At 39.7% G+C, this 13,772-nt stretch overlaps 1 protein-coding gene across 3 annotated transcripts in view; it reads right to left on the reverse strand.

Annotated features, from left to right (window-relative positions):
- sardh (sarcosine dehydrogenase) overlaps positions 1–13,772 on the reverse strand; it is a 35,388-nt gene that overhangs the window by 17,675 nt on the left and 3,941 nt on the right. For all 3 annotated transcript variants that reach the window (XM_027282204.1, XM_027282202.1, XM_027282203.1), the window contains 6 exons: positions 13,200–13,379; positions 12,208–12,331; positions 11,353–11,453; positions 8,903–9,007; positions 4,846–4,975; positions 3,509–3,595 (listed from right to left, as the gene is read on the reverse strand). In XM_027282204.1, the coding sequence (XP_027138005.1) occupies positions 3,509–3,595; positions 4,846–4,975; positions 8,903–9,007; positions 11,353–11,453; positions 12,208–12,331; positions 13,200–13,379 (727 nt within the window). The remainder of the gene's footprint in view (positions 1–3,508; positions 3,596–4,845; positions 4,976–8,902; positions 9,008–11,352; positions 11,454–12,207; positions 12,332–13,199; positions 13,380–13,772) is intronic.

The following is a 13,772-nucleotide window of genomic DNA, read 5'->3' on the forward strand; positions in this document are numbered from 1 at the left end:
AGCCTTTGTACTTCCCCATTCCTTCCCCACTATCTGTATCTCATTCCATTATGTTTGTTTACATTTTTTCCTTTCTGTGACAATAACTACCACTTTCTTTCCTCTCCTCTGCATTGCTCTCAGATTCTTTTAAGATATTTGCTCTTTCCTTCTCTTCTGACATGTATAGTGATGCAGCTAGCAGTTAAAAAATACTTTATCCTTCTCTACATTAATAGCAAAGTAAGCATCTTGATTCAGAGGGGAAAAGTAATTTACACATCTAAATTTGATGGCACGGGGAAACAGCTGGCCCAGTTCTATTGAAATATCACAAACTTTAGCTATCAACATCCAGAAATATGACTTAGAATTTATCTGTCTGTCTAATGCTTTTGTGCCACACTGCAAGCTGCAAGTTGCCAGATATTATCAGTGAATGCAGGTTTTGGTCTGTGTACCAAAATGTTACCAATCCACCAATAAGACCACAATTTGACATTTCACCTCATGCACTGTAGAGGTTAAACAAACAATGCTCATCATGTAAATAAGGCCATAAAAAAGGTCATTTGTGAAATATGCTTATTTTCTTTCTAGCTGAGCGTTAGATGAAAAAATCAATACCACCCATGTCTGATAATATGAAGCTACAGACAAAAGTTAGTTAGCTTGACTTAACTTGGCATAAAGACTGGAAGCAAGAAGAAACAGACAGCCCCTCTCAGTCCACGAGTAACAAAGTCTCCCTTGTTCCCTGTTTCCAGTCTAACCTAGTGCTAGGTATAGCTTTAATTTAACATACAGACATGAGTGAGTGCTGCTGACCTCATCTAACTCGCAAAAAGCGACTCACATGTCAGACCAATCCATTCATTCATGGACAGAACATATATTATTTATTTTATCGATCCTGTTCACTATCACAGATGAAAAAAAAAATAATTGTATTCACCAAAACGTCAAACTATTAGTTAACTAATGAGGGCCTCCATCAATATCAGTGCTTCCATTTATCTCTCTATCCTCCACCGAAGCTCAGCTGTAAGGTCTGAGTCTGGTTGCTATTTGAGTCAATGTTTTTTTTTTTGATGGGATAGAGCATCCTATCAAAAAACTGTATGCAACTGATGCAAGTGGTTTTCTCAGCACTCATTGTGTACTGCTCAACACACAGGCAATTTTCAGTGCCTCGGCTATCCATAATACCTGGGAAGGTGCTCATTATTAAGATGGTGATGCAGCTGAGTAAGAAGTGCAGCATTTAAAAGCAATAACCATAATCACAATAAATAAATGCACTCAAAGTTTAGAGTTCAGCATGATGGCTTTGACACTGGAATAAGAAAGAATAAAAAAGGTTACGGTTGCTAGGCAACAAATACAACTAAGTAAGAGTAAGCAGAGTTTCTGATTGCTTGGAAACGAAGATGAACTCCAGCCACTAAAACAAAAACAACTGGGGGCTTAAAAAGGTCACAATCACTCAGATTTCTTAATGCGAATCTGTCGACTTTGACTCTGTGGTGTCTGAAATACCCATCTTATCTCGCTCTGCCCTGAGCCAAAAAAGCTGTGTGAGTTCACGTGTGTGTGTGTGTGTGTGTGTTTTTGTGTGATGGAGTGAAAAGGACACACGACTTTTTTCTTTGCCAGAGGGACGAAGAGTGACTTAGAGAGGGAAAACAAATGACATGGGGGGGAAAGTGGTCATTACCAAGCTCCTGCTTTGATACAAGCCAGGGTGTTTTGTTTGTGTGTGCATGCTGAGTTCAAGAGTGTATGTGCGTGTGTGTCAGGTTAGTGGAAGGTATCTGGACCATCCTCGCTGTGCATGGCCCGGCGGAAAATCCCTAATTATCAAATCACAGTTTCCAGATGTGTTATATGTGTGACACTGAGCTCATTTCATTAAGCTTGGTCTCAGCATGACGCTCAGACTAGAGGACGAAGTGTCTGTGTCCATATAGTGCTTTTTTCTGCCGGTAAAGTGCTGGCTATGTGCTGAGGAGTGCTTGTACGGTTTAAAAAACAGCTATATTAACAGAGTTGACAACACAGCTAAAAACAAGCTTACTACATACAAGGTGCGACATTCAGTGCCCAATCTACTCCTTTTAAAATGTTGTGTCTCTGTTTAATGATTCTGTTTCAGTCTGACTTTACATAAAGCTACATGGCCAGAACAAGCCTTTACTCCATTTTCTTGGTTAGCAGGGTGACGAGTCCCACTCCAGTGGTTGCCTGAAAGGGACGTGGCAACGGCTCCTTTCTGAAAAGTTAAAAGATTTTTCAACTAGAAGTGTTCAGAGCAAAAAAAAAAAAAAAGTTGCAAGGCTCTGAAAAAAAAAAAAGATGCTTCGTGCAGCACTTTTCATTCAGGCGGCTGCATGCTGCCACATGCGCTCTACACTCATTGGGAACAACTGAAAAAATATGCTGGTGCTCAGGAAAAAAAAAACACAACATGGGCACAACCCGCTAGTCTGAATGAAAACTGTGAAAAATTCCCATCATTATTTCCAAAAGCCCAAGGTGATGATTTTGCTTGTATATTAGGATATTAATTTACAATGATATATAACAGCGAATGTCAGCAAACTTTCATGATTTGATACTGAGTATATTTGGATTTTCTGCTTAAGAAATTAGATCAGTGATCAGTCTAATAAATGAGGTATGAAGCGATATAATCAATACCTCGAGAACAGGAGACAGGAGACACAAACTGACGTACAATCAGACCGATGCTGTCTTGTGACTGGGTAATAAGAGTGCATGACCTCTCTGCAATTTGCGACGAAGCCAACATCCAACCACAGAACAAAAATGCGTTGTGTGAGTGTTCTTAACTTATTCGAGCTTTACATCTCTGCAGCTCCCAAGCTCGTCGTAACAACTTAAGAGTAGTCTTTTGCTCTTACGCAGAACAAAAGCTCTCAACTGTCCGTCAACGCTGATGGCAATTACTTTACCCTTTACGTCCCCCTCTCTCTGTGGTTTTCAGATTGCTGAGATACTCACATTCCTCCCCGTCTAATGTCAGAGGTAAGCTAATGGAGTAAGTAAGTAAGTAATGGAGCGACTTGGGTTGTTGTTTGTATGTGTAGGAGTGTGTGTGTGTGTGTGTGTGTGTGCACCTGATCTCCATGGACTTGAAATAAAAATCACTCCATTATTCATTTGTGCCTTGAGTGTCCACACAGATCGGTGATGGCTGGGTCAAAGTCTTGGAAAAACACTCTTTGGACATTTCTCCGCTTGCTTTCTTTCTGTTTATTGAAGCTATATGCATTCGTTGAAGATTCCTTTGACCTTTCTTGCTCTATCATTTAATGGTTCCCTCAAGGGAAAGCTCTACACCATAAAGTATTTGAAAGTGCACAAGTGCGAGTGATACGTATCATCTGTTTTAGGTAGTTTATGATGTTGACATCTGATTGGAGAGGTCTTTCCACTTAGACATCCTTGTTGCATTCCTCATTTTTCTCCCCTTGTTTTCTTTCGATTATTTAAATCTTTTACTTACCAGCACTGTTGAAGCCACAGCCCAAGAAGAAACCTCTGACCTCTGGGGCTTCTCCCATCAGCGGCTTATGGTCTGCTGTGAATGATTCTGCAAACGGACAGCGAGGGAAACAAGTGGAACCAAATGTAAGACACAGAAACATAACAGGGAGCTGATATATTTCCCCTAATAATACTTTTCCAGTTACATTTATGACATTTTACTACGATATAACAGTTTTGTGATCGTTCAGGGAGTATTCAAATGGATCTTATTTATGCCTCAACTCCACTCTTCACTTTGAGTGCAAATGAAAACATGTTTAACCTTTAACTTTATCTCACCTACTTCATTGTGATTCAGGCCTTAATCCTAAACCAACCCTTTGCATACAGGCATTACCAAAACACATTTCTGTTATACATTTTCTATCCTCTCGAAGACATAAGTACGCATGGAACTCATAACACTCAGGGCTCACTGTGAAAGGCACTCATCGTGATGGGAACACAACACTTGAAATGAAACAAAAGCTGGCCTTGAAGCAAGAGTCGAGGGCAAGGAGATGCTCTGCAACAACAACAACAGCTGGATTCTGATAAAACCCTCATTTTTATCGCCTTCATTTCTCTGAGCTCCGTCTTTCTGATCTTCATATTTTCTCCCCATCATAGTTTGTTTTTCATTCTTTAGATTTTGTTCGTCTCTGTCATTATATACATTTCATGTCTCACTTGTGCTGTTATCAGTCTCTCTCTCTTCATGTCTCCATTCATTTCTCCATTTCTACTTTTATCTGCTTATGCTTTGATGTTTTTTTTTTTTAGCTTCTCCTTCTCAGTTTCTCTCATTTTCTTGTCTTCCTCTGATCGTTCGTCCGTATATATGTGTGTGTGTGCGCGTTTGTGTAAATGTCATTTGTTTCACTTCGCTTGATAAATTCATTTGGACTTGGCAAACAGCAGCATCACACTATGATGATGAAAAATCCAATTCGATACTGTAACTTTTTCAACAGTTCACTCAACCACTTTGCCAATGTGATATTGCCCCGGACAGGAAGTCAGGCTTGAGCTAATCAAACCATTTCCTCTACAAACACTACGCACAGCCTGCTGGTTTAGATATTCATGAGTGAATGCAGTATGGGAGCAGTGCATAAGACATTTCACAGACGGATAGATTTCACTTTTAAAATAGATCGTGTCCAATTTAAGAAGTGTCATGAAAGTTGCTTGTTCCCTCTATAACGCATAATGTTATCAGACATTCGAAAGAAGGGCTCGCAAAAATAAATGCTGTTTCTGTGGAGCTAGTATTTTGTGTGCGTGTGGGTAGGTGGGTGTGTGTTTGTGTACCTGGTCCACAGACAGTGGACTTGATGCCAGTCTGCTCCAGACCAGGAACTCTGTTTACTGCACCCTCAATATGTTGCATGAATACATCCCAGTCCAGGTCAAACAGGCTGAAGGCAAACTTATCAGACACCTGGGGGAATAAAACAAACACAAATGTGCATGACTTTCCTGTAATGCTGATATTAAAAAAAGTTTTGAGTACATGATTCAAGAACACATTGATCTTCAGGGATTCTTACTTGGGCACATCTTTTATTGAGAAAAGATGAAGAGAAATTGCAAATTAGTGCACCAGAGTTGCCCAAAATAAGCTTGTGTAGAACGTTTTGTATTGTTTTTTTCTCATATTTCCAGGTTTTCTTTATTCCAAACACAAATACATTCCAGGATTTCCTTTTAAACCTGTTAGAAAACAGTTTATAGCTTATTTACACTTTCAAGTGCAACATTATAATTCATTCGTTTCCAGACACCTGATAAACGTAAGTCCAATAATTCAATTTTTGAGTTGAGTTATTCTCTGCAGGCTCATCAATCTATTCCTCATCAGCCTTGACAAGGACATGCAAATTCAAAGTCGCATCGTGTGACTGTAGAGACTGCCAAATGTGAGAGGACACACAGCAGACACAACACAGTCCTGTAGCATCTGTTGAATCGACTCTCTCTCACCAGGGAATCAACATCTGTCAAATCAGACCCTTCCCTCTCTGTTCCCTGTCCAAGCTTTAATTTGCTCCCATCTGGACTTCTGTAACTCCCTCCTTGTCAATCGGGCCAAAATGAAGCCTTTAGCTCCTACAACTCATGCCAAGAAGAGCAGACCGCCTCGCCTTAAAATTCTCCCTTCCAACACTAATCCGACTGACTCAGGGTGTTCAGATTGAAAAGTCCAGCACACAAGCGTGTGCTCTGTGCAGCGATTTTTATCAGTTGGGTATTTCTCCCTATATCCTGGCACCGATGTTGTTATCCGTCCTCTTGAACTTGACTCTTCTTCATCCTGAAATGCAATTCCAACTTCCCAGAAAAGCAGTCCACGTCTTATTTTTAGAGGACGGCTCTTTTTCTGAGTCACTGCAGACAAATCATGCTGGCTAACGTCAACTAACCATCAAAAGTATTAAACATAAGTGATTTGCTAAAGGAAGTCTGCAGACAGAAGTACTAAGGGATAAAGGAGTTCCTATGGCTTTACAATTAGCATTAGTGGTGATACTTTCAGTTTAGATTAAGACTTGAATGTTACAGGGATGTGCAAGCTGACAGTAGCTGCTCTCATGTGAACAAAGGGTTTCTGCATTATTACCAAGGACCGACACTCAGCTGGAGTATCTGAGGAACAACGTTCTTTGTCCTAGACACCACACTTCTCTCAATCCCTCCCAAGCCATCGATCCTGCTCATCTCCACTCAGTAGGCATCCTCTATTCTCTCTGCTAATTCTCCTTTCTGTATCTCCGTCCGCCTCAAGACATCAAAGCAATGCTCGGCTGCAGAACGAGAACAAAAGAAGCTGCTTCTGCACAAAAGAAATCCTCTAAAATGTTAAACCTACTAAGGAGTCTGTAGAGCGACAGGAAGCCAGACAGAGAGACAGAAAGTCATGAAGTCAGTCTGACGCAAGAAGACATCATCAGTGTCCTGCAAAAACCCGGTCTAATTCCATTCATAAAAATGAGACTTAACATGTACAAGTTGGGGCATAATAACCTTTATTAAAGACTAAAACATTTTCTTTGGTTTATTTCTACAAGTTTTAACACTTTAATGTATCTTTAAGCAGCAACATATCACCAAACCCGTTAACAAACTGCTCTAAACACCTTTCTTTGAGAGAAAGTACACATCCATTAAGACCAAGACCACCTGTCGATTTGAGGGCTTTTACAAAGATCAATCTCTAAAGTCATCCGCCCTTTGAAGACTCTGTGCTGCTGACTGCCTGTATATTTACTGGCACCTTTTATAGTTGCCAGAGAGTTGTTTGAATAATTTGTCTTCACAGCCTTTTGTTATTTCAGTCTTTTACTAAAATGTTTTGGTTTTATTGTTCCAATAAAAGCAATTTCACCAGTTGTGGCACTAAACATATAAGGTTTTGTGGGTAGTGCTAGAAAAGCTCTGGCGTCATTAAAATCCATGGTTTTATCGCCTCTGCAGCATGCATTATGATTCAATGAGCCCATTAGAAATAAAATATCTACTGTGCAGGAAATAAGACACTTGAGTTTCACCATAAATGACAACACAATACTTTTTTTTTGTGTTGTGTATTACGTACTCAGAAAAGTGAATTTCTATAAAAACAACCTTTTCAAATGCACCAGTACTTAATCTTGTCCTTGGAAGACTTCTCAGTATTTGAGTTCAGTTTTTATTTCTAATAAATACTAGTTTGATGCAAGCGGACACAATTCAGTGACAAATGAAAAAATTCTGAATCGGTTACCAAGCCCTACAGTGCCTACTAAAAACACAGAATTCAATCTGCCTTGTAATTAATGTGTTAAACACTAATATTGAGTTTATTTTGTGTTTTCTAGTCTGTATATGAACCTCCCCTCAGTGCACCATCAGCTACAAGTAGACGTGACTTGCAAACCTTGTACTTGTTTCCACTTTTTATTCTGATACTTGAAGAAAACTTTGACATTTTGGGAAATGTGCTTCCTTGCTACCACACAAGTTGTCATTTTTCCCATTTCTCTTAATGTACAAGTTGAACAAATGAGACACATTTTGCAAATAAGTCGGCTTCAGACCATATGGCAGGCATATTTTTAACCAGCCAGGCAAGCTGTTTCACCTGCCTCCAGTCTCCATGCTAAGCTAATATAACACATCCTGAGTCTGGCAGAACTTGTTCAACATTTGAGGAAATGCGTGCATTCCCTTTCTTGCCAAGAGTTATATAAGAGGATGGATACCACTCTCATGTTTGTACTATAAATATGCAGCTAGAATTAACAGCTTAGCACAGAGACTGTATGTCTTAGTGTATTTCTAAATTAGCTATTTCCCCCTTTTTCCAGTCTTTAGGCTAGGCTGCCTCCTGGCTACAGACATGGAAAAAAAGCATATTTCATCATGTCAAACTTCTTATTTAATGCAACATTTTGCTGATTTTTCTTACTTGTATTTAAGGTTGTCACCTTCAATGTGAAAAAAATAAGAACATAAGCAACATAAATCAAGATTTTGAGTGTCAGACACTTAATTTCCTGCAGTGTGATGAATTTTTATGCACCAGCTTGTTCTTTTTATGCATCACTTTCAAAGTCCCATGAATTATACTAAGGATTAAAACATCATAGCATAGACATGTGCAAAATGTGTATTCTGAATGTTGCTTCAGTCCATGGGTGACGTACCCTCTGACAGGACTGATCCATCTGTCATTCAGTTTTGTATTTGGACAACAGGCCGATTTGAGCTGGAGGCATTGGTCGACATTTGAAAAATAAAAACAAATGTATGTCTGAGTCTCCGTAACCAGAGCAACAATGACATTGAGTGACAGACACCTTGCCTGTCACTCTCTTCCACGTCTAGTAGAAACCCATGTCGTTCCAAATACGAACAAGCAGTGTATGCATTAGAGTAGTGTGTGCACAAAAATATAAAATATGGGACAAATCGCGTCCCATTTTGATTCAATGAGGATTTTTCAGTATGGGACGATCCCATTTTATATGTGATGGCTGTCAACCCTACTTGTCATAGAGTAATTCTATATTATGATATTTTTTCCTATCTTTTCCTTCTTTCCACCACTGTGTTTAGTGAACACACCCACACACAGTTTATATGGTTTGACCTCCAAGTTAATACAGCAGCAAGTAATGAAGACTGAAAAAGAAAAAAGCAGACTAAATAAGAGTTAAGGTCAAACTGATGGAGAGAAAAATAAGTATGTAAACAGGATTTAACTTTATTCACCTTCTTAAATCAAGTATTAGATTTTATGTCAAACAGGACAGACAGTGCGTCATTTGTCTCATTCAGGCACACGGACTGTCCGAAGGTTAATGATTCAGACGATATTTAGGCTTACCTCATCCCAGAAGATGGGGTTCTGTTCATAACCGCCTACAGACAGGGCGTCACCTTGGAGGCGCAGATATACTGATGCATCATGGTCCCTGACATTTGGCATGTTCTGAAAAAAAGACATATTGTGCTTTAGTTACAAAATGATGGATGACTTGTTTGTTTTTACATTTACAAATCAACTGTTTATCTTTCAAATGCAATAACATAAAAGCAAATGCACAACATAAAAGTTACTACAATCTTAACTGGTGGCGAGGACTATAGCCTCCACACACGGGGCGGCCGCTTAACCCACTACGCTACCGACCGCCCCTAAAATATTCATTCATAAAAAGCTGGCATAATTCATGACTGATTTTGGGTCAATCAACAAAATGAATAATAATTTCAGCATAACTTTTCTTATCGCAAGGAACCCAAAATTAAAACCATTACTGAGATGGGGGAAATTTGCTGTAACAAAAGGCGGATTACTTCGTATTAAAAACAAATGTCCCCTTTGCCACATGGTACTCAGTGTTCTTTTTTATGTACAGTGTGTAGACAACAAGATAACATACAGGACATAATACATGAAATTCTTTACAGCACCAGTGGCACATACCATTGTATAATTTAACAAACCATAGCGTCTCTTTAATGTGTGGTATGGCAGCTACCGAAATACCATGAAATCTTCTTTCAAAACACAGCAGAGAGAAGCATTCATCCCCCACAGTAAACATTCTTGTAGAAGTGTAATAGTTAATAGTATGTTGTGTCATTTGCATTCAGCCTGTCACGAGCGCTTCTCATTCTAAAGTCAACTGGCTCTCTGGGTACAAAACTAAAATACCAGTGAACAAGCTGACATTTGGAAAACGGCACACTACATATCATAAAAGCCAAACTGCTCTTTCTCTCTCTCTATCTCATACTCCTGTGCTGAGTACAGTACGTACAACATGTGATCAATACTAAACACTGGACTTCAATACACTCTGTTCTCACACAGATAAAAAATATATAGCAGTTACTCTCAGTGAGCTTGGTGCTTTTTTAAAATTTAAACCCAACACAGCCTCCGAGGGACAAAAACACATCTATTCACACACAGACATGTGGTCTGCATGAGATATTTGACCTGACAAGTTGCACACCCTGGTGGGAACAGATTTCCTGATGGCATCCGAGAGTGCGAGTGTGTCATTTTGTGTGTGGGCTGATGTCTGTGAACATGATGTAGCAGTAATGCCGGTTAAGCTGCTCTTAAACTACATAACAAGAGGAAGCTCTGACAGGCCGGACTAAAGAGGATGAGAGCAGTTCTGCATGTGTACACTAACTAAATCTAATACACACACACAAAATCCACAATCACAGAGGCACAGTGGGTCACATACACGAGCCATGACAGACATGTGTTATATCAGGCATCCCCTAAATATGCCCCTAAATACGCACATTGTGAGTATTAAAGGATACAAACACAACTCCGCTTCTCTCTTTGACAAACAGACACACATCTCATTCCAACACAAAAAAAAGGTCTGGTGGTGGAAATCTATAGTGTCACAGTGCCCCCTGTTGGTCATACACACCTAGTACAGACAGATGAAGGAATTTGTCTCCATGGGGAATGAAAATACAGTAGTACTTTCTATGAGAGTGGTTGATTAGTGCATAACAAGTCATGCATAATGCAAACACAAACGCAAGTGGCTTAAATAGTTGTTGGACTTTGTGTAAAATTATTTTAAAGAAGTTACATTAGATGCAGGTCTTTAATGCAAAATATATACTGTGTGCCCATTCACACACTTTAAAACAAAGAAATAACAGAAACAGCACTATTATAATCAGTAGCCTTTTCCATCATCTTTGCTCTAAATCAGGGGTCGGGAACCTTTTTGGCTGAGAGAGCCATGAAAGCCACATATTTTAAAATGTATTTCCGTGAGAGCCATATAATATTTTTCTAACACTGAATACAAATAAATGCATGCATTTTTAAGCAAGTAGTATAATAAGCAGATCTATTTTCTGACCCAGAGTGCGTCCAGGACTGGTTCTGAATGAGGGATGTTTTAGTGGTACGCAGTACCGGACCGTACCGGCTTACTTTCACTCCTGTCTGCAAGCCAGATGCAGTCATCAAAAGAGCCACATCTGGCTCGCGAGCCATAGGTTCCCGACTCCTGCTCTAAATCAAATCAAATCAAACATTAAAATTGTACCTGCCATTTGCCAGAACAATATCAGGGCTTGCCAACGGCGTGCCACTGTATACTATTTATTTAAAGTATATTTTTGGAGGCTTTTTTAATGGATAGGATAATTGAAGAGAGACAGGAAGCAGGGGAATGACACGCAGTGAAGGGCCACTACGCTACCGACCACCCCATTTATTTTTAGTATAATGCATCCTGAACCACAGTCAAGCTGTTCAGATACGACAGATGGATTTCCTACCTGTATGCCTTCAATTCTCTCTGTCACGACATAGGCATGATGCATCGCGATAAGAGGCACCTTGACGCCGGCCATTTCCCCCAGCTTGGAGGCCCACACACCTGCAGGTACATATACAAACATGTCAGAATATTCTGAATAAACACAATTTGTGCAACAAAAAAAACCAAAAACCTGTAAAATTGTAGCATCAAACCTCTATGCAATCTTACTTTGTGACACGGTGTCATCTGCTAAATGTGATAAAGCTGCACATTTTAGAGTGGCAATATTAATGCTGCTGCATCTTGATATGCCACATGTGAGGTGGATGGATAATCTTGGCAAAAAGAAAATAAACTTTATAAATAAAACTTAAAAACTTGTGGGTATAGAAGAAGAGTGTAGAAGAAGAATGGGAGCAAAAACAAAAGTGTTGTGTTGATCCTTTTTTTATGAGTGTATTCCTGCCCACATTTGTTCTGAGCTTTAGTGTTCCAACTTTGTTTTACTCCCTGCCTAGCACTGTCTGTGTATTGGACTTCTGTTCCCCAGTCTAACACCTTCTGGATAAGTTTGCCTGTTCTTTTCTGTCTGGTTTTGACTTGTTCCTCACTACAAGCAAATGTGAACATTGACTTTAACCCCCTTGGGCCTCTGAGTCATGTTTCTGAATTCAAACCTGCTTTCACTGAGCATTCCCCATGACATATATGCATCAGCAGGGACGTCCCCCCAGTACCTTATAGCTGAATACAGTGAATGCTTCACACCATGTCACAAAATGTGCACAGCACAACGTTTCTTTTACCCGTCAAATAAAAACAAAATGCTTTTAAACTGTGGCTTTGAGGTGACCTGTTAGCTGAATCTCACCTGCACAGTTCACCACACAAGGCGTCTCAATGGTCCCATGAGGGGTCTCCACTGCCTTCACCTTCTTCACACCTAAGTCATCTGTCCGCACTTGGATACCAGTCACAGGACAGTTCTCGATCACCTGATTTAAGGAGGACAGTGCGGAGTTACTCACATGAAACAGGCTCAACAGTGACTTTAGTCAATCCCACAAGTACATGAAGCCAAACAAATAGTACAACACATCCTGTCTCTCTCATGACGGTCACATAGTTTCAAATTACTTCAGCATTATTAGGCTAAGGCAATCTATGAATTGTCACTCACTGTTTTCTTATTTTTAGGAGTGTATTTTTGGATCTGATAGCCTGAGCTGTCCAGCAGCTGTGCAATCTCAGTTACCATAGTGATCTACCCAAAAAGTAGCCACCTTTATGATGCTGAAAAGTCAGATTAAAGCTCAAAGTTAGGATTTTATTACAAAAAAAAGGCTTGCTTTCAAATTTGTATATGTCAAATCTACATTTTTTTCCTGGCTGTTTATACTTTTGTTTCAAAATTCACAATAAAAGCCCTGACCATAATAAATATGCAGATCTTAGAGCTTAGAAAGATCTGAAAGCTCTGAGAGATCTTAGCTTAGACTATATATTATATTATATTAAGTATTAGGTGTTGTGTGTTACATTTAATCACTGACGGCAGTTAATGTTTAGATGTACAACCGGTTATCATGTGGCTATCTATACTGGTTTCTCTTGTTCAGATAGGGTGCTATTTTTACACATTACAGTCCTCTGTCATATAATTATCATTCCTTTTAAAGCTATATGCCGTGTTCAAAGGTCTGAACAATTAACAATGAGGGCTAAGTGATTGGGCAAAGTGTGCTAAACTGAACTGATTTTATGTTTCTAATTTCCGTGTTGTAGTTTTTAAGTATGTACATCTACTGTAATGTATGATATATATCGATGAATACAAAGCCAGCACTCGGCAGGCCAGCTCACCGTGGCTCCCCTGGCGGAGGCAGCTCTAGTCAGAGTGGTGCAGGTTCCTGCTGGGTCCATGGTGCCATCTTTTGGTACATAAAGTGTTCCATACAGATCATCAACATTCATCAGAGGATACAGGTCCTTGGTCTCCGCAGGTGACAAGACATAGGACTCGATGCCATAAACTTTACCCAGCTAGAAATAAGAGAAGATGGCATGTTTTCATTGATCATGGTCGTTTTCATTCATCACCTTTATTCTGCATCAAATCAGAAATTATTGCACAACACTTCCTGCATGTGCATCACAGTCAGAGCCTTTAAGCAAACACAACTGATGGAGGACGCACAGTGGAGGACGCACAGGGGCTGGTTCAGTTTCACACCGTGTATTGGTTAGGTGAAGTTTCAAGTGAACTTTGAACAACCAACACAAATAATCGAAGCAAACAAAGGCTTTTCTCAGGTCAGGTGCCACCATCGTGTTGAGCAAACAACACCCTAAACATCAACAGTCTCAGGAGTTTAAAATCTGTTTCACCGTATTAACAACCCATACTAAAAATTCCCAGAGTCTTTTTCAAAATTT

Source organism: Larimichthys crocea, chromosome IX (genome assembly GCF_000972845.2).
Source record: "Larimichthys crocea isolate SSNF chromosome IX, L_crocea_2.0, whole genome shotgun sequence".
Classification (NCBI taxonomy): domain Eukaryota; kingdom Metazoa; phylum Chordata; class Actinopteri; family Sciaenidae; genus Larimichthys; species Larimichthys crocea.